The sequence below is a fragment of the Lithobates pipiens genome, unplaced genomic scaffold, assembly GCF_037356315.1.
Source record: "Lithobates pipiens isolate NorthernLeopardFrog02 unplaced genomic scaffold, aLitPip1_a1.2 Scaffold_18, whole genome shotgun sequence".
Lineage (NCBI taxonomy): Eukaryota > Metazoa > Chordata > Amphibia > Anura > Ranidae > Lithobates > Lithobates pipiens.
Window position 1 is genome coordinate 30,906,051 of NW_027507758.1, and position 21,222 is coordinate 30,927,272.

General features: G+C 43.9%; 1 protein-coding gene and 2 non-coding genes across 3 annotated transcripts; 2 read left to right on the forward strand and 1 right to left on the reverse strand.

Moving 5' to 3' along the window:
- Positions 1-1,628: 1,628 nt before the first annotated feature.
- Positions 1,629-11,064, reverse strand: LOC143987054 (prolyl-tRNA synthetase associated domain-containing protein 1-like). Its single transcript, XM_077485523.1, has 2 exons — positions 10,906-11,064; positions 1,629-2,148 (listed from the first exon to the last, which is right to left on the reverse strand). The coding sequence occupies exons 1-2, from the start codon at positions 10,984-10,986 to the stop codon at positions 1,717-1,719; spliced, it is 513 nt and encodes a 170-aa protein (XP_077341649.1). The 5' UTR covers positions 10,987-11,064; the 3' UTR covers positions 1,629-1,716.
- Positions 11,065-12,997: 1,933 nt separating this feature from the next.
- On the forward strand, positions 12,998-13,069 carry TRNAN-AUU (transfer RNA asparagine (anticodon AUU)). Its single transcript has one exon. It is a non-coding gene; the product is annotated as a tRNA-Asn (tRNA).
- An 8,081-nt stretch (positions 13,070-21,150) lies between these two features.
- TRNAN-AUU (transfer RNA asparagine (anticodon AUU)) lies at positions 21,151-21,222 on the forward strand. Its single transcript has one exon. It is a non-coding gene; the product is annotated as a tRNA-Asn (tRNA).

A 21,222-nucleotide genomic window follows, 5' to 3' on the forward strand; every position in this document is an offset into this window, starting at 1 on the left:
GCAGCCTTCTGTATATTACATAGCACCCATAAATAAACACGCTACCTCAATCTATCTTTTAACCACTTGAGATCCGCGCTATAGCCAAATGACGGCTACAGCGTGGATCTCCTTTTCCGGGACGACGTCAATAGACGTAGTCCCGTGTACGAGCGGTCTGCGCGCCCCCTGAGGGGCGCGCGCGGCGCGCTCTGTGATCGGCGAGTCCATGAGACTCGCCTGATCACCGTTCCGTGCAAGGGGTCGATCCCGACCCCTTATCACGTGATCAGCTGTCAGCCAATGACAACTGATCATGTGATATAACGGAGCTGGTAATCGGCTATTATTCCTCCTCGCGCTGACAGCGCGAGGAGAAAAAAAAAAGCTGATCACCGGCGGCCGTGATCGGGACATCAGTCCCGATCACGGCCAGCCCTGCTAATGCCTACCTGCCCCCTGCCAGTGCCCACCTGCCCCCTGCAGTGCCACATCTACTAAAAGTAAGTGCCACCCAGCAGTGCCCACAGTGCCACCCAGCAGTGCCCACAGTGCCACCCGCAGTGCCCACAGTGCCACCCAGCAGTGCCCACAATCTGCCTCAAAGGTGCTGCACCCCAGTGCCACATATCCGTGCCCAGCAGTGCCGCACATCAGTGCCCAGCATTGCCACCTATCAGAGCCACCTATCAGTGTCCATCAGTCCCATCTATCAGTGGTACCTATCAGTGCCCATCTGTGCCCATCAGTGCCGCCTTATCTGTGCCCATCGGTGCCGCCTTATCTGTGCCTATTAGTGCCGCCTTAACTATGCCTATCAGTGCCCACCAGTGCAGCCTATCAGTGCCCACAAATGCAGCCCATCAGTGCCCACCAGTGCAGCCTATCAGTGCCGCCTAATCAGCGCACTTCAATGAAGGAGAAAAATGACCCGTTTGCAAAATTTTATAACAAACTATTAAAACATGATTTTTTTTTTGCACCTTTTTTTGTTTGTTTAGCAAAAAATAAAACTCCGAGCTGTAACTAAATACCACCAAAAGAAAGCTCTATTTGTGGGAAAAAAATGATAAAAATTTCATTTGGGTACAGTGTTGTATGCCCGCGCAATTGTCATTCAAAGTGCATCAGCGCTGAAAGCTGAAAATTGGTCTGGGACTGAGGGGGGTTTAAGTGCCCAGTAAGCAAGTGGTTAAAATCAATGTCTCATGGAGTTTGTTCATGGCAATGAACAATTTCTATGTAGCTCCATTGGGCTAACTTGAACCATTGGAACCATGTTTATACCAAACCTGTAGGCTCCCCCTAGAAGCTGAAAATCACTGAAAGAGGCATCACTGCTATATTGATTGCCCCAAGCCCAGCAACTGCCCTGCTCCATTGTGAACATGGAAGGTCGCCTTCTCGGCACAGGCTCCATTCAGTCACCGCTTTGAATTTATCAAACAATGTAAAGCATTCTCTGATTGAACGAGGTGGGACGGTGATGTCATGTTCTCCATCTAGTTCAAATGGAGAATGCTTTTCAATAATTAAAAAAAATGCAAAGCATTCACTGAATGGTGCCTGTATGGTATATGTGTTGTTCCATTGGTCCAACTATGCAAAAACATCCATACTTGGTATTCTTCTTTAAAAGGAACATAAAGTAATACCAATTCCCATATTTATTATCACTGTTTTCTTTCTCCTTTCCCCCTGTAGAGTTAGTCTGTAACATGAAATAATGCTTTCATTCTAGTCCTCAAACTGTATTATGACAGGATCGTGTCCAGTCTTTTTCAAGAAGGTCATAAATTCATTGGGAGTAATGCCCATGGTCGCCGAGTTGGTCATTGGATGGAAATAAACTCTCTCGTAACCACCTTCCAAAAATTTGGAATCCAGGACAAACTTGACGTCTCCTTTGACATCACAGAAGAGGGAAAGTGGGGTTGCACAGCCCTGGCCTACTTTCAGTTTCTCAATCATGGAAGCTTCATCTGCAAAGCGGAGATTCCCGCTGCCAAGGCTGAGCTTCTTCGCCAGGTCGTTCAGATTGACTTGCCGATCGTGGAGAACCGTCACCAGAAAGAGCCCTTTCTTCTTCTTGTCTTTCAAGAAAAGGTTTTTACTGTGCGCACCCGACAAGTGCTGCACGTGAGGCATCATTTCCTCCACCGTGAACACCTGCAAGAAAGAACTCTTTTAAGGGCAATGTAGGACTGTTAACGTAGGACATGTCATATCCACTCCAAGCTGACCACATTTTTAATTTTGACTGTACAATCTCCTTTAGATTTACCGACCATATAGTTCAGGAGTAGGCAACCTTGGTGGTGAAACTACAAATCCCATCCTACCTCTGGAAGTCATACTGTTAGCCTTGCAATGCCTCCTGGGATTTGTATTTCCACAACAGTTGGAGTGTCGAGGTTGTCTACCCTTGACATAGTGAAAAGGCCTATCTTCATACAAGTTAAATTGACTGTTTGTGCTGTCCTTCACTCTACATCACCCCCCACACCCAGAAAAAGCCTTGCAATAATTTTTATGTCTAGAATAGCCTTACTCAACAAGGGTTCCATGGAACCCTAGAATTCCTATCAAGGTTGCTAGGGGTTCCTTGAAGATTGGACCATTTCTGCTGAGCCACCAATGTAAGGAGCATTCTTCCCTCTATTATGCCAATGTTCCCTAATTCTAAGCAGGGGTTCCCTGAGATTTGGAAGTTATTTAAGGGTTCCTCCATATTAAAAAGGTTATGAAAAGCTGTTGTACAGCAGTAGTCTCCAAACTGTGGTCCACAGGCCGGATGTGGCCCTTTGCTTGCTTTTATCTGGCCCTTGGAGCACCATGCCATCCACATATACCAATGATGAGGTACCATTCCTCCCACAGACACCAATGATGGGGTACCATTAATCCCACAGACACAGATGATGGGGCACCATTCCTCCCACAGACACGGATGATGGGGCACCATTCCTCTCACAGACACCAATGATGGGGCACCATTCCTCCCACAGACACCGATGATGAGGCACCATTCCTCCCACAGACACCGATGATGAGGCACCATTCCTCCCACAGACCCCGATGATGGGGCACCACTCCTCCCACAGACACCGATGATGGGGCACCACTCCTCCCACAGACACCGATGATGGGGCACCACTCCTCCCACAGACACCGATGATGGGGCACCACTCCTCCCACAGACACCGATGATGGGGCACCACTCCTCCTACAGACACCGATGATGGGGCACCATTCTTCCCACAGACACCAACAATGGGGCACCATTCCTACCTTGAATACAAAAAATGGGACACCATTCCTTCCACTGATACTAACAATAGGGCACTATTCCGTCCACTAAAATCAATGATGGGTCGCTGTTTGCTCTCACCGACACAGCAGCATTTATTTTGTATCCCATTGGCCGCAGTCTGGCCCCTCTAAAGCCTCAAGAAACAGTAAACTGGTGCTTTGTTCTGAAAGTTTGAAGACCCCCTGTTGTATAGGAACATATTAGCAGAGAGGAGAGCGCGATTAAAGTGTAGTAAAAAAAAAAAAAACATATTCATAGGTGGTGAAAAGATAAATGGCAACTCACATTATCCGCTAAAAAGTGTCCGAGGCCAGCCAAAAGTCACCCAAAATGTTCCAAATGCACTTATGGGCTTGTTGCTGAACTCATATTTATCCGTGTACATATACCACTTGTAAAATATTTTTCTCTCTATCTACATTGTAGAGGAACCCCTACTAAAATCAACTCATTAGAGGTCACTGGCAAACATGCCTCCTTCCAGCTGTGGTCAGAATGCTCCCCTAACAAACATCTAAAACGATCATTGGCGTCTTGCAGCTGGCTCTGCCAAGTGGGCCCCAGAAGTATGAGGGCACATCCAATGGGAGGTCAATCAGCCACAGCTCAACGGACCCTTAACAACCTCTGAAGGAACCCTAGCTGAGAAAAGCTGCTCTACATACTTCCCAATGAACACATAAAGTGCCTTGAAAAAAGTATTCACATCCCTTGAAATTTTCCACATTTTGTCTTGTTACAACCGAAAACGTAAATGTATTTTATGTGATAAACCAACACAAAGTGGCTCAGAATTGGAAAGAAAATTAAAATGGTTTTCAAAATTGTTTACAAATAAATATGTGAAAAGTGTGGGGGTGCATTTGTATTCAGCCCCCTTCACTCTGATACCCCCAACTAAAATCTAGTGGAACCAATTACCTGCAGAATTCACCTAATTAGTAAATAGAGTCCAACTGTGTGTAATTTCATTTTATTTAAGTTTTAATTTAATGTAATTTAATCCCAGTATAAATACAGCTGTTCTGTGAGGCCCTCAGAGGTTTGTTAGACCCCTTTCACACTGGAGGCATTTTCAGGTGTTTTAGCTCTAAAAACACCTAACATGCCACCCCAATGTGAAAGTCTGAGTGCTTTCACACTGGGGCCGTCCGCTTGCAGGATGTTAGAAAAAGTGCTGCAAGCAGTGTCTTTGGGGCGTTGCGGGAGCGGTGTGTATACTTTTTAACTGCTTCCCGCCCGACCTATAGCAAAAAGACGGGCGGGCGGTGGTTCCATTATCCTGACTGGGCGTCGTATGACGTCCTTCAGGATAACTGCCACCGCGTGCCCGTGGGGGTGCGCATTGCGACGATAGGTGGTGCGGTGTGCCAGTCCGACGGAGGCTCTTTACCACATGATCAGCCGTGTCCAATCACGGCTAATCACGATGTAAACAGGAAGAGCCGGTGATCATCTTTTCCTCACTCACATCTGACAGAGACGATCTGCGGCTCTCCTGATGGGGGGGGGGGGGGGTCTGCGCTGATTTTTATCAGTGCAGCCCCCCCTTGGATGCCCACACTAGACCACCAGGGAAGCCGCCAGGACCACCAGGGAGGCACATAACATGTGGATGGCCAGGTACATCCCCCACGGCCATCCACATGTGCAAATAAATGCCAGATCTGTGTCAATCAGTGCCCACATATGGGCACTGACTAGCACCATTTTGTAACATAATAATTAAGTTGTGCCCAGCAATGCCACCCATCAGTGTCATCAGTGCCACCCATAATTACCCATCTGTACCATAAGTACCTGCCTATGAGTGCCCATCAGTGGCGCATACCAGTGCCATCTATCAGTGGCGCATACCAGTGCCATCTATCAGTGCCCATCAGTGCCACCTTATCAGTGCCCGTCAGTGCAGCCATATTAGTGCCCATCATTGAAGACGAAAATGTACTTATTTACAAAACAATTGAAACAGAAACAAAGAAAAACTTTGTTGCGCAAAAAATAAAAACCACAGAGGTGATCAAATACCACCAAAAGAAAGCTCTATGAGTGGTAATAAAAGGACGTCAATTTTGTTTTGGTGTAACGTCGCACAACCGCGCAATTGTCAGTTAAAGCGACGCAGTGCCGTATCGCAAAAAGTGCTCTGGTCAGGAAGGGGGTAAAATCTTCCAGGGCTAAAGCGGTTAACCACTTGCCAACCAGCGCACGACGATGTACGTCGACAGAATGGCACGGGCAGGCAAATGGGCGTACATGTAGGTCCCTTTAAATTTGCCGCCCTGCCATCGGGAGCGCGCCGCCGGTGGCGCGCTCCCGCGCTGGTCAGGACCCCCGTGAGTCCGGCCGCGGGAACCGCGGACTCGATCGCCGCGGGCATCCCCACGATCGTCTCACGGAGCGGCCAAATGAAGAAATGCCGTTGTAAACAGCATTTCTTCATTCTGCCTAGCAACTAGTGACGCTGATCTCTGCTCCATGTGATTGGAGCAGAGATCAGTGTTCACTAAATGAAAGCCCAACCCCCCCACAGTTAGTAACACACCCGTAGGAACACTTAACCCCTACACTGCCACCCACTGGTTAACCCCTTCACTGCCAGTGTCATTTACACAGGAATCACTGCATTTATATAGCAGTGATTGCTGTATAACTGACAATGGTCCCAAAAATGTGTCAAAAATGTCTGATGTGTCCCCCACAATGTCGCAGTCACAATAAAAAATCGCTGATCGCCGCCATTACTAGTAAAAAAAAAAAAAAAACGTATTAATAAAAATGCTATAAAAACTATCCCTATTTTGTAAACGCTATAACTTTTGCGCAAACCAATCAATAATTGCTTATTGCAATTTTTTTTACCAAAAATATGTAGAAGAATACGTATCGGCCTAAACTGAGGGAAAAAAATGTTTTTTTATATATTTTTTGGGGGATATTTATTATAACAAAAAGTAAAAAATAATGCGTTTTTTGCAAAATTGTCGCTCTATTTTTGTTTATAGCGCAAAAAATAAAAACCGCAGGGGTGATCAAATACCACCAAAAGAAAGCTCTATTTGTGGGAAAAAAAGGACGTCAATTTTGTTTGGGAGCCACGTCGCACGACCGCGCAATTGTCAGTTAAAGCGACGCAGTGCCGAATCGCAAAAAGTGGTCTGGTCTTTGACCAGCAAATTGGTCCGGTCTGAAAGTGGTTAAAGTAGTTCTAAAGGCAGAAGGTTTTTTGCCTTAATGCATTCTACGCATTCATCCCCCCCTTATACTTACCTGAGCCCCATCTTGATCCAGCAATGTGCACCAGAGCAGATGATCTCTCCCTCCTCATTGGCTCAGAGACAGCAGGGGGAGCCAATGGCCAATCCCAGCCAGTGAGGAGGGAGCCGGGGCGAGACGAGCCAAGCTGTCTGTATCAATGGACACAAACAGCTGGTTTAGGATTGAGCCTGCACAAGTGCCCTCATAGCAAATGGGCCAGGAGCACCAAGAAGAGGAGGAGCATCGTCCATCCAACCACTGCATAAAGTGGGTAAGTATGGCATGTTTATTATTTATTTATTTTTCCTTTTACAATTAATTTGGCTAGGTTCACACCTGAGCGGGTGTTGTGCCACTGCGGGACCCACTCAAATTCCTGCAACTGCAATCACCCGCACAGTGAGGCACGGGAGACGAGGGCGGGTGCCATTACTCCTAATGGCACTCCGCCCACACTGGAAATCACAACCCGCACTGGGAACCTCGCTGTACTCGTGGTTCCTATGCGGGCTGCAATTTCCAAAGTAGCGCAGGGACTTATTTCCTGCATGTCGCGGGGCACGTTAGCCTATTCAAATGAATGGTGCATTCTCGTGACGGCGTAAACCGTGACTCGCAACGAAACTAGGTCATCGTCCACTTTTGCACTGCGTAAAAAATAAATGAAACGCCACTTTAACAATTCAATAAAGTTTATAAAAAAAAAAAAAAGTGCAAGGCACTGTCCCTTCCCCCACCACACAACAGCCACCAGTTCACACACTAAAATGGATAGTTTTAGTAGACAGGATTGTGTGAACGAGCACTTAGGCACATTTCCACACTGCGGTAATGCACACAGTGTGCGTTGTGGTGCCATTCATTTTGAATGGAACCCCAATGCACTAGGGCAGTGATGGTGAACCTTGGCACCCCAGATGATTTGGAACTACATATCCCATGATGCTCCACTACACTGCAGAGTGCATGGGAAATGTAGTTCCAAAACATCTGGGGTGCCAAGCTTCACCATCAATGCACTAAGGTGATTTGCATGAATAATAAGTAAAAAAAAACACATGTGATTTGAACAGGAATGCAGTGCGATTTTCCCACTGTAACTGTGTGTGTTTGTGTATAAAAAGAGAAAAGCGCCATCTAGTGGGCAAATTAAAAAAATGTTAGAACTCACAGTACATCTGGCCACATGCAAAATAATCTACATAGGTGTCCCGGTCCGCTGATGGTAGCAAATCGCGGCCAATGGAGGTGCTCCCAGGGCTGGAGGAGAAGTTCCGGGACCCTGTGGGTATAGGGTGGAAGTGATGTCAGCTTGGGGGTTGGACCGCCTCTACATCCTCTCCAGCCCTGTGAGCACCTCCAGCTGCCTGTGTGTGTACAACCTCTGTGTAGAGCGAGTACTAATATTTTTTTAAACTTCCCACTAGATGGCGCTTTAATCCCTTTCTTTGCACTTACGCAGTAGCGGTGGGGAAAATCGTATGCTATTCGGACAGGAATCGCACCACATTCCTGTTCAAAATGCATGTGATTCTTTGTAGTGCGATTTCCGCTCATTCATTTTGTATTGATGCGAATCGCACCATAAAGTATTGGTATCGGTAGCATTTGGGCGAGTACTGATACTCACGCAAATGCTTGGTATTGGCACCATTACCTATATCATTGCATCCCTAATAGTAATGATAATAAATAATAATGGTAATATAATCATGATAATAATAATGGTAATCTAATATTAACCACTTTGCGCCCTCGCTATGGCCAGAAGACGTCTACAGCATGGACGCTAACTGCCGGGAGGGCGTCCCTGGATGTCCTCCTGTTTACTCCCCCTCTGCGCGCCGCCGCGGACGCACATCGGGGAGGTTCTGTGTCCCTGTGGACACAGCCAATCACAGATCATGATAAATGGCCAATCACAGTGGCCATTTAGCACTTGGTCTAATGAGAGGTGATCTCATATGTAAACATATGAGATCATCTCTCATCACCGGCTCTCCCTCCTCACACAGAGACAGCGTGTGAGGAGGGAGAGATGAACGGCTGCAGCTGCAGCATCATTGAAAAGTAAGAACACACACACACACACATGCCCACCTGTCCCCAGTGCCACCTATAAGTGCCACCTGTCAGTGCCATGTGTCTCCAGTGCCACCTATCAGTGTCATCTGTCCCCAGTGCCACATATCAGTGCCACCTGTCAGTGCCATCTGTCATCAGTGCCACGTATTAGTGCTATCTGTCATCAGTGCCACGTGCCATCAGTGTCTCGTGTCATTGTCCTGGTGCTACAGGGCCTTCAAAAGTGTAATAGGTAGTCAACAAGTTAGATGTGTCATTTATGCTCCTAGAACACCTGATGGCGCTCCCTGCATGTTGGGCCTCTCTATGTGGCCAGGCTGTGAAAAAGTCCCACACATGTGGTATTGTAATACTCAGGAGTAGCAGAATTTATTTTGGGGCGTCATTTGTGGTATACACATGCCATGTGAGAGAAATAACCTATTACAATGACAATTTTGTGGGGAAGAAAAAAATACATTAAAAAAAATCTTCATTTTGCAAAGAATTGTGGGAAAAAATGACATCAAAAAGCTCACCATGCCTCTTACTAAATACCTTGGAATGTCTACTTTCCAAAAAGGGGTCATTTGGGGGGTATTTGTACTTTCCTGGCTTGTTTGGGTCGCAAGAAATGAGGCCACTGCACCACAACTTGTAGACTCTCTAACTTTCACAAAGACCAAATAATATCCAGGAATTTGTGTTATTTTTACCAAATATATGTAGTAGTATAAATTTTGGCCAAAATTCATGAAAAGAAAAATGAATAATTTGCAAAATTTTATCACAGAAACAAAGAAAAATGCATTTTTTTTTTCAAAATTTTCTGTATTTTTCCATTTATAGCGCAAAAAATAAAAAACCCAGAGGTGATCAAATACCACCAAATGAAAGCTCTATTTGTATGAAAAAAAGGACAAAAAATTATTTGGGTACAGTGTTACATGACTGAGTAATTGTCATTCAAAGTGTGAGAGCACCGAAAGCTGAAAATTGGTGTGGGCAGGAGGGGGGTTTAAGTGCCCAGTAGGCAAGTGGTTAATAATGGAACAATAATAATAATAATGGTAATATAATAACAATAATAATGATAATATTAATGGTAATATAATGATGAAATGAATGGTAATAATGATAATATAATATAATAATGGCAATATAATTATGATAATAATAATAATAATGGTAATATAACAATGATATTAATGGTAATATAATAATGAAAATATATTAAGTATAATATTGACAATATAATTATGATAATAATATAACAATGATATTAATGGTAATAATGATAATATAATAATGGTAATATAATTATGATAACAAAATAATAATAACAATAATGGAAATATAATAATAATAATAATGGAAACATAATAATAATAATAATGGAAACATAATAATGGTAATATATTAATAATATGGTAATAATGGTAATATAATCATGTTAATAATGATGGCAATATAATAATAATAATAATGGCAATATAATAATAATCATAATATTAATGGTAATATAATGATAATAATAATGGAATAAAATAATGATAATATAATATAATAATGGTATTATAATTATGATAATAAAATAATAACAATAATGGAAACATAATAATGGTAATATATTAATAATGATGGTAATATAATAATGGAAATATATTAAGTATAATAATAATAATGGCAATATAATTATGATAATATGTATAGTAATGTAATGATAATAATAATGGAATATAATAATGGTAATATAATAATAATAATGATAATATAATTAATAAAATATAATAATAATAATATAATAATGACAATAATAAAATAATAACAATAATGGAAACATAATAATAATATATTAATGTAATATAATAATAATAATAATGATGGTAATATAATAATGGAAATATAGTAATGATAATATAATAATAATGTTTATACAATTGTGCTAATATGTATAGTAATGTAATAATAATATTAATGGTAATAATGGAATATAAAATAATAATGGTAATATAATATAATAATGACAATATAGTAATAGTAATATAATAATAATATGAAAATATAATAATAATAATAATAAATAGGTAATGAAGGGAAATATATAGAATTTGGTACTAAACGGGTTAAATGTCACTTTTTTCCCCTCTGGTTTACATTGGAGCCTCTACAGCGCCACCTAGTGGTCAGTCCCGGCGAGAACACGTGGCACCCCGCACACGCCGCTATCCCCACACATAGAAAAAGCGGCCCCGCCCCCCGCAGGGTGACACCCCGTCCTCCTCACCCACCTCGGGGTGCTCCACACACACCGGCTGGATGCCCAGCTCCTGGAGGTATTCCTGCAGATCATCGCGCAGACTGGCGGACATACTTCCTCTCCACCGGTGTTGTGCCGAGAATGGTTTCCCTGTCGAAATCTGTCCCACCCCCCTCTCGGCTCAGATCGGAACCCCGCCTGTCCCGCCCTCTGCACTGCGGCTCCTCCCACTCTACCCCGAATGCAAATCACACTTCTACCGTCCCCGCCCCCGCAACAGTAAGACTCCGCCTGCAGGGCTCAGGGGGAGGAGATACCGAAGACGCTCTCTGGCTGCTCTCTCGCTCCTGCAGGCGGACTCAGAGCGCTGTTGCTAGGCGTGGGGCGGCCATAGCAACCAGTTCGGCAATGTTTATTGCCACAACACCGATCACCCAACCGGGCACTTCTCCTCCTCACACTGCACTCACCGATTGAATCAACTTTATTACACCGCGGACAATGAGTGTACAGGTGAGCGACCCGTATTATGATGTAATGGAAGTGATGTGTGGGACGTCACCCTCATCTGACGGAGCACCGGCGCCATCTTTGTTGAAGGCAATAGCCGTTTTAAAATGATAAAATTGAAACGAAATAGATAAATAAAGATCTCCGGACTGTATAAAAGATTCTCCTAATATTTATTGCATCCAATAGGAAACATTCCAGTTGTATCAATATGTAGTATTACAGTCTATAGGATTTCATTATAATGAAGATATCGGATCATTTCCAGTTCTGCTGGATCCCCAAAATCAGATCCATCCTGTGCACAGTGCCTGGCGCAGCCCAGATGATACATTTTGCAGCAGCTGTAAAGTGAAGTTGCTAATTTTGCAGCAGCTGTAAAGTGAAGTTTCTCTCTAGCAGCTTAGCAACGCTATGATGTCATAGTGACACTGATGTGGCTATATATGGAACAGCAGCAGTTGCAGAGTGTCAATTGGTCTTTGATCTCAGCTGAGACAGGTGTGTCTGGAAGGAGCTCCAGGTATTTTCTCACTGAATTTCAAAGCTTTCTTTTTCCATATTGGTTTTGTTTATTCAAAACAATAGCGAGCAGCAAGCGCAGATTTCTATCTTTATTTGTTGTAGTAACTAACATTTCTTGTCAGTTACTAATCTTTACAAAAATGAGGAATCAGATCATTGCCGTCATTTTTACTCTACTGTGCACATGGGTAGGAGTACGAGAGGTCACCAAACCCTCTCCAGAGATCTCCATGCCCCTCAAGGAAGAGAACATCAATGCTCCGGTGCAGATAGTGGAGGAATTAGGCAAAGGAATTGAACGCGACCCCCCAGAGATTTATATGAAAGAGGAGGAGACTGTACAGTCAATAGGGGGGCCAGGGGAGAGTTCATGCGTTTTTAAACCATTCTCATGGTCACAAAAGCAAAGAGACTCACAAAAAGAGACAGACATCCACATTCCGGTGGAGGAGTCCAAGATTGAGTCCACAGGGCAGCAAGTGGAAGACTTGGGCAGAGAAACAGATAATGACCCCCCAGAAAGCCACCTTCTGGTGGAGGAGTCTGAGATAAAGTCCACAGGGCAGCAAGTGGACGACTTGGACAGAGAAACAGATGACCCCCCAGAAAGCCATCTTCTGGTGGAGGAGTCTGAGATAAAGTCCACAGGGCAGCAAGTGGACGAATTGGACAGAGGAAGGGAAAATGACCCTCCAGAGATCCAGGTGGTAGAAGAGGAGACAACAGAGAGGCTAGGGGAAATTCCATGGATTTTCAAAATATTCTATCCATGGTTAGTAAAGAAAAAAGTCTCCCAAAAAAACCCAGATACCCACATTCCGGTGGAGGAGTCCACGATTGAGTCCATGGAGCAGCAAGTGGAGGAGTTGGACAGAAAAACTGAAAATGACCACCCCCCAGAGATCTACGTGATAGAAGAGGAGACTGTAAAGACAATGGAGAGACCAGGGGAAATTCCATGGGTTTTTAAAATATTCTATCCATGGTTAGGAAAGCAAAAAGGGGGGATGGAGGGCGGTGGGGGGGTGGAGGGTGCTGGGGGGAGCTGCAGATAGGTTTTTTCCCTTCACACTCCAAAGACATGCCTCGCGTTGGTGGTGCAGTGGTGAGCATAGCTGCTTATTCAGCGGCTGACCCGGGTTCGATTCCCGGCCAATGCAATTACCAAGATGGCTGCCTTGACTGCTAACTGCTTTGCGTCCCCAGGGAGAATTCTGCTGTACAATTTAAATCCTGATGGAATAAAATGTAAACCACAGTGAATGTGTCCTATATTTGTATGTATTTTGTTAAACACTTTTGAATACTGTTTTTTGCAGAAAGATATTATTTTGTATTCTAAATTTCAGCCAGTAGGTGGAACACTTGCCTCCTTTATAGGTATTTTCTAGGCTATCCTTAGCAATGTGGATGAAATAAAGGTCAACTGTTTATTATATAGCTCAACAGCTCTCTCTAACACTAGCCATTCATGTAATCCTAACACTAACCCTCCCTGTAACCCCAATACTAACCCTCCCTATATGCACAAGAATATTCCCCCTGTAACCCCATTCTGCCAGCCCTATGTGACGGCGGTAACATTTCCGCCATTTTGTGTTTGTACCGGGGGTCTAAGTACGTTGCCACCCAGTACTAGTCCTTGACCCTTATGCTTTTTATACGGGGGTCCCTATTAAAACACTGGAGCATGAAGGCCCCCATTTGCACTAAACTGGAAGCGGTGTGGTGGCCTGGCTCCTGCTCATCATCCAGGATAATGTCGTCCTCTTCATTCTCCTCTCCCCATCCACGCACAACAACAGGGATCCCAGAAAGGTTTAAAGCATGCTCTTCTTGCTCCTCCTCATCCGCCCTGGCACCATCCTCCTCTGACTCCTCTTCAGACTCCTGTTGTTGACTTGTCTCAGATAGAGTAGCCACCCCTGGGAATTCATCCAGCATTGCGACTTCCTCATCTTCCCGCTCCTGCTCCTCCACAGCTTGATCAATGACACAACGCAATGCACGCTCCATAAAGAAGGCATAAGGTACCATGTCACTGATGGCGCCATGGCTGCGACTGACCAGTTTGGTGATCCAGGTAGTCTGCATGCGTCGCGCATGAGCAGCCACTGGCGCAGTGAAAAAAACCCCAGCTCCCCAGAACCTGTTCTGCCGCAGAGTTCATACAGGTAGACGTTAACTGCACGTTTCTGCTGGAGCAGCCTATCAAGCATATAGAAGGTTGAGTTCCATCGCGTCGGGCAATCGCAAATAAGATGTCTGACCGGCAGATTGTGTCGCCGCTGAATGTCAGCAAGGCGAGCCATGGCCGTGTAAGATCTTCTGAAATGGGCCGAGATTTTCCTTGCCTGCCGCAAGATGTCCTGGACCCCAGGGTATTTGACAACGAATCGCTGCACGACCAAGTTTAAGACGTGTGCCATGCATGGCACTTGTGTGATTTTGCCCTGTTTCAATGCGCTAAGCAGATTGGCACCGTTGTCACACACCACTTTACCAACTGTCAAATTGAGCGGTGTTAGCCACTGATCTGCCAGTGAACACAAAGCTGAAAGGAGTGCCGGGCCAGTGTGGCTCTTGGCTTCCAGGCACAACAGACGCAGCACGGCATGGCAACGTCTCACCTGGCATGTCGAATAGGTTCTGGGGAGCTTGGGCAGCGCAGTGGAAGAGACGCTAGCAGCGGAAAAGGAGGAGTCAGCCGAGGAGGAGAGGGAGGAGGATGGAGTAGGAGGAGAAGGAGAAGGGCCAGGCCTGCATGCAATCCGTGGCGGTAAAACCAAATCTACACGGGTGCCACGGGTTACATGCTTGATGGCCCTCAGAAGGTTCACCCAGTGGGCAGTAAAAGTGATATACCTTCCCTGCCCGTGTTTGCTAGACCACGTGTCTGTGGTCAGATGTATCTTGGCACCGACACTGTGTGCCAGAGATACATTCACTTGCCGCTGAACATGGCCATATAGCTCTGGGATGCCCTTCTGTGAGAAATACTTCCTTCCTGGGACCTTCCATTGTGGTGTTCCAATGGCCACAAATTTGCGAAAAGCCTCCGAGTCCACCAGTTTATATGGCAGTAGTTGGTGGGCTATGAGTTCTGAAAAGCCAGCCGTCAACCGTTGGGCAAGAGGGTTATCCGGCGTCATCATTTTTTTACGCTCGAACATTAGGCCCACGGAAGCCTGCCTTTTTGCAGAAAAACGTGAGCTTGGCGTGATGGAAGGTGGAGTGGAGGACAATTGTGAGGAGAGAGGAGGAGAAGTAGAAGACGAGGCTGGGCGGTGAGAGCCTAGAGTGTGGCTTTGTGTGTTCCGTTGCTCCCACTGGACTCGGTGATGGCTGCTCATGTGCCTTCTTAAGGCGGTCGTCCCTAGGTGAGTGTTGGGCTTACCGCGACTAATGCGTTGACTGCAAAGATTACAGATGGCAACGCTATTGTCAGCAGCGGACACGTTAAAAAAAGCCCACACTGCGGAGCCATGTGCCAGCGTCCTGGGAGCGCCAGATGTGACCGTACATGGTCGATGACTCGCTCCTGATACATTTGCAGTCTACTTTGTCCCTCCTGTGCAATGTAAGTTATTCCTGCTTCTCCTCCCTATCTGCTAGTCCATATCTCCCTCTGAACTCCCCTCCTCTTCCTCTCTTGTGGGCACCCACGTGACATCACTAGACACGTCATCATCGACGTCACCTTCCCCACCGCTATAGAGATCTTGGAGTAGGCAACACCGGCAACACCGGGGACCAACCTCCTCCTTGGGCTGATCTGGGTACTGTCGTCAGACTGCTGAGTAGCGGTTGTTGCTACCTCCTCTTCCTGATCCAATACCAAGAGTGGCTGCGCATCAGAAATGTCTTGATATGGATCGGAAAATAATTCCTGTGACTCAAGCGGAAGGTATGTGGTGGTGGTGGTGTGGTTGATGGTAGTGTCTTTGGGGGTGCACATAGCAGAGAGTGAAGAAGAGGGTGCAGATCGAGAGGATGAGGAGGGTGCAGAAGAGTAAGGCTGAGTCAGCCACTCAACCAAGTCTGGTGCGTCCTTTAAATGAATTGAACGCACCTTCTGCAACTTCCCACTTTGGCTCAAGCCTGTTGCTCCTGCCCTACCCCTACCACCCCTGCGGAAGGGCCTGCCTCTTCCTCTGCCTGTCATTTTTTAAATGACCCTGTGACAAAACTCTCAGTTCCTATACTGATAAAGGACTGCTGCAGTATAGGGCAGCGGTCAGCAGTAGTGCACCTCAACCCTATGTATTGTGGACCTATACAAGTCCTTATGGAATAGCAGACTGTACCTCACTCAACCCTATGTACTGCAGCACCCTAGACCAAGTTACCAGTCCTTATAAGGACCTTTATGGAACAAGTAGGTTGTGACTGATTAGCAGACTGTACGTCAGTCCCTATACTGATGAAGGACTGCTGCAGTATAGGGCAGCGGTCATCAGTAGTGCACCTCAACCCTATGTATTGTGGACCTATACCAGTCCTTATGGAATAGCAGACTGTACCTCACTCAACCCTATGTACTGTAGCACCCTAGACCTTACCAGTCCTTATAAGGACCTTTGTGGAGTAAGTAGGTTGTGACTGATTAGCAGACTGTACGTCAGTCCCTATACTGATGAAGGACTGCTGCAGTATAGGGCAGCGGTCAGCAGTAGTGCACTTCAACCCTATGTATTGTGGACCTATACCAGTCCTTATGGAATAGCAGACTGTACCTCACTCAACCCTATGTACTGCAGCACCCTAGACCAAGTTACCAGTCCTTATAAGGACCTTTGTGGAACAAGTAGGTTGTGACTGATTAGCAGACTGTACGTCAGTCCCTATACTGATGAAGGACTGTTGCAGTATAGGGCAGCGGTCAGCAGTAGTGCACCTCAACCCTATGTATTGTGGACCTATACCAGTCCTTATGGAATAGCAGACTGTACCTCACTCAACCCTATGTACTGTAGCACCCTAGACCTTACCAGTCCTTATAAGGACCTTTGTGGAACAAGTAGGTTGTGACTGATTAGCAGACTGTACGTCAGTCCCTATACTGATGGACTGCTGCAGTATAGGGCACGTACGCAGTAGCGGTGGGGAAAATCGTATGCTATTTGGACAGGAATCGCACCACATTCCTGTTCAAAACGCATGTGATTCTTTGCAGTGCGATTTCCGCTCATTCATTTTGTATTGATGCGAATCGCACCATAAAGTATTGGTATCGGGAGCATTTGGACGAGTACTGATACTCACGCAAATGCTTGGTATTGGCACCATTACCTATATCATTGCATTCCTAATAGTAATGATAATAAATAATAATGGTAATATAATCATGATAATAATGATGGTAATATAATATTAACCACTTTGCGCCCGCGCTATGGCCAGAAGACGTCTACAGCGCGGACACTAACTGCCGGGAGGGCGTCCCTGGACGTCCTCCCGTTTACTCCCCCTCTGCGCGCCGCCGCGGACGCACATCAGGGAAGTTCTGTGTCCCTGTGGACACAGCCAATCACAGATCGTGATAAATGGCCAATCACAGCGGCCATTTAGCACTCGGTCGGCGTGTCTAATGAGAGGTGATCTCATATGTAAACATATGAGATCATCTCTCATCACCGGCTCTCCCTCCTCACACAGAGACAGCGTGTGAGGAGGGACAGATGAACGGCTGCAGCTGCAGCATCATTGAAAAGTAAGAACACACACACACACACACACACATGCCCACCTGTCCCCAGTGCCACCTATCAGTGCCACCTGTCAGTGCCATGTGTCTCCAGTGCCACCTATCAGTGTCATCTGTCCCCAGTGCCATGTTTCAGTGTCACCAGTGCCACATATCAGTGCCACCTGTTAGTGCCATCTGTCATCAGTGCCACGTGCCATCAGTGTCTCGTGTCATTGTCCTGGTGCTCCAGGGCCTTCAAAAGTGTAATAGGTAGTCAACAAGTTAGATGTGTCATTTATGCTCCTAGAACACCTGAGTGCGCTCCCTGCATGTTGGGCCTCTCTATGTGGCCAGGCTGTGAAAAAGTCCCACACATGTGGTATTGTAATACTCAGGAGTAGCAGAATTTATTTTGGGGTGTCATTTGTGGTATACACATGCCATGTGAGAGAAATAACCTATTACAATGACAATTTTGTGGGGGGGAAAAAAATACATTAAAAAAAATCTTCATTTTGCAAAGAATTGTGGGAAAAAATGACATCAAAAAGCTCACCATGCCTCTTACTAAATACCTTGGAATGTCTACTTTCCAAAAAGGGGTCATTTGGGGGGTATTTGTACTTTCCTGGCTTGTTTGGGTCGCAAGAAATGAGGCCACTGCACCACAACTTGTAGACTCTAAGGCCGCGTACACACGCGCGGACTGTTCGCCCAACCTTGTCCGCTGAACAGTGTTTGGGCGGACAGTCCGCTCGTGTGTGGGGCTTCAGCGGACAGTTTCAGCGGACAGTTGGACGAACAAGGTCTTACGGAAATTCCGAAAAACTGTCCGCTGAAACAAGGTTTCAGCGGACTGTTCGCTCGTGTGTAGGCTTGTTCGGCCAACTAAGTCTCGCGCATGCTCAGAAAGGATTTCCACGTCGGAAGGTTGCATTGCAGTGTATTGGACGTCGAAATTTTCGATCCGTCGTGCGTGCCGAAACGTCATCGCGCACGGTTTCAGCAAACTGTTCGTCCGTCGTGTGTGGCCATGTCCGTCCATGCTAAGTTTGAGCGGACTGTTTGCCGAAACTGTTGGATGGACAAAGTTGGGCGAACAGTCCGCGCGTGTGTACGCGGCCTAACTTTCACAAAGACCAAATAATATCCAGGAATTTGTGTTATTTTTACCAAATATATGTAGCAGTATAAATTTTGGCCAAAATTCATGAAAAAAAAATGAATAATTTGCAAAATTTTATCACAGAAACAAAGAAAAATGCATTTTTTTTTCAAAATTTTCTGTATTTTTTCATTTATAGCGCAAAAAATAAAAAATCCAGAGGTGATCAAATACCACCAAATGAAAGCTCTGTATGAAAAAAAAGGACAAAAAATTATTTGGGTACAGTGTTACATGATTGTCATTCAAAGTGTGAGAGCACCGAAAAGCTGAAAATTGGTGTGGGCAGGAGGGGGGTTTAAGTGCCCAGTAAGCAAGTGGTTAATAATGGAATAATAATAATAATAATGGTAATATAATAACAATAATAATGATAATATTAATGGTAATATAATGACAAAATGACAAAATGAATGGTAATGATAATATAATAATGGCAATATAATTATGATAATAATAATAATAATGGTAATATAACAATGATATTAATGGTAATAATGATAATATAATAATGGTAATATCATTATGATAATAAAATAATAACAATAATGAAAATATAATAATAATGGAAACATAATATAGTAATATATTAATAATATGATAATAATGGTATTATAATTATGATAATAATCATGGTAATATAACAATGATAATATTAATGGTAATAATGATAATAATGGTAATATAATTATGATAATAAAATAATAACAATAATGGAAATAAAATAATGGTAATATATTAATAATATTAATGGTAATATAATAATGAAAATATATTAAGTATAATAATGGCAATATAATTATGATAATAATATAACAATGATATTAATGGTAATAATGATAATATAATAATGGTAATATAATTATGATAACAAAATAATAATAACAATAATGGAAATATAATAATAATAATAATGGAAACATAATAATGGTAATATATTAATAATATGATAATAATGGTAATATAATCATGCTAATAATGATGGCAATATAACAATAATAATGGTAATATAATAATAATCATAATATTAATGGTAATATAATGATAATAATAATGGAATAAAATAATGATAATATAATATAATAATGGTATTATAATTATGATAATAATAATCATGGTAATATAACAATTAATGGTAATAATGATAATATAATAATGGTATTATAATTATGATAATAAAATAATAACAATAATGGAAACATAATAATGGTAATATATTAATAATGATGGTAATATAATAATGGAAATATATTAAGTATAATAATAATAATGGCATAATAATTATGATAATATGTAATGTAATGATAATAATGGAATATAATAATGGTAACATAATATAATAATAATAATGATAATATAATTAATAAAATATAATAATATAATAATGACAATAATAAAATAATAACAATAATGGAAACATAATAATAATGGTAATATATTAATGTAATATAATAATAATAATGGTAATATGATAATAATGGAAATATAGTAATGATAATATAATAATAATGTTTATACAATTGTGCTAATATGTATAGTAATGTAATAATAATATTAATGGTAATAACGATAATAATGGAATATAAAATAATAATGGTAATATAATATAATAATGACAATATAGTAATAGTAATATAATAATAATATGAAAATATAATAATAAATAGGTAATGAAGGGAAATATATAGAATTTGGTACTAAACAGGTTAAATGTCACTTTTTTTCCCCTCTGGTTTACATTAGAGTCTCTACAGCGCCACCTAGTGGTCAGTCCCAGCGAGAACACGTGGCACCCCGCACACGCCGCTATCCCCACACATAGAAAAAGGGGCCCCGCCCCCCGCAGGGTGACACCCAGCTCCTGGAGGTATTCCTGCAGATCATTGCGCAGACTGGCGGACATACTTCCTCTCCACCGGTGTTGTGCCGAGAATGGTTTCCCTGTCGAAATCTGTCCCCCCCCCCACCCCCCTCTCGGCTCAGATCGGAACCCCGCCTGTCCCGCCCTCTGCACTGCGGCTCCTCCCACTCTACCCCGAATGCAAATCACACTTCTACCGTCCCCGCCCCCGCAACAGTAAGACTCCGCCTTCAGGGCTCAGGGGGAGGAGATACCGAAGACGCTCTCTGGCTGCTCTCTCGCTCCTGCAGGCGGACTCAGAGTGCTGTTGCTAGGCGCGGGGCGGCCATAGCAACCAGTTCGGCAATGTTTATTGCCACAACACCGATCACCCCATCGGGCACTTCTCCTCACACTGCACTCACCGATTGAATCAACTTTATTACACCGCGGACAATGAGCGACCTATATTATGAGGAGGGCGGTGGGGGGGGGGTGGAGGGTGCTGGGGGGAGTTTTTCCCCTTCACACTCCAAAGACATGCCTCGCGTTGGTGGTGCAGTGGTGAGCATAGCTGCTTATTCAGCAGCTGACCCGGGTTCGATTCCCGGCCAATGCA

Coding starts and splice junctions, on each gene's coding strand:
- LOC143987054 (XM_077485523.1), bottom strand. CDS start 10,986: ATGTCCGCCAGTCTGCGCGATGATCTGCAGGAATACCTCCAGGAGCTG. Junction 2,149..10,905: donor TGTGTGTGGAGCACCCCGAG/GTGGGTGAGGAG, acceptor TCTTTCTTGCAG/GTGTTCACGGTGGAGGAAAT.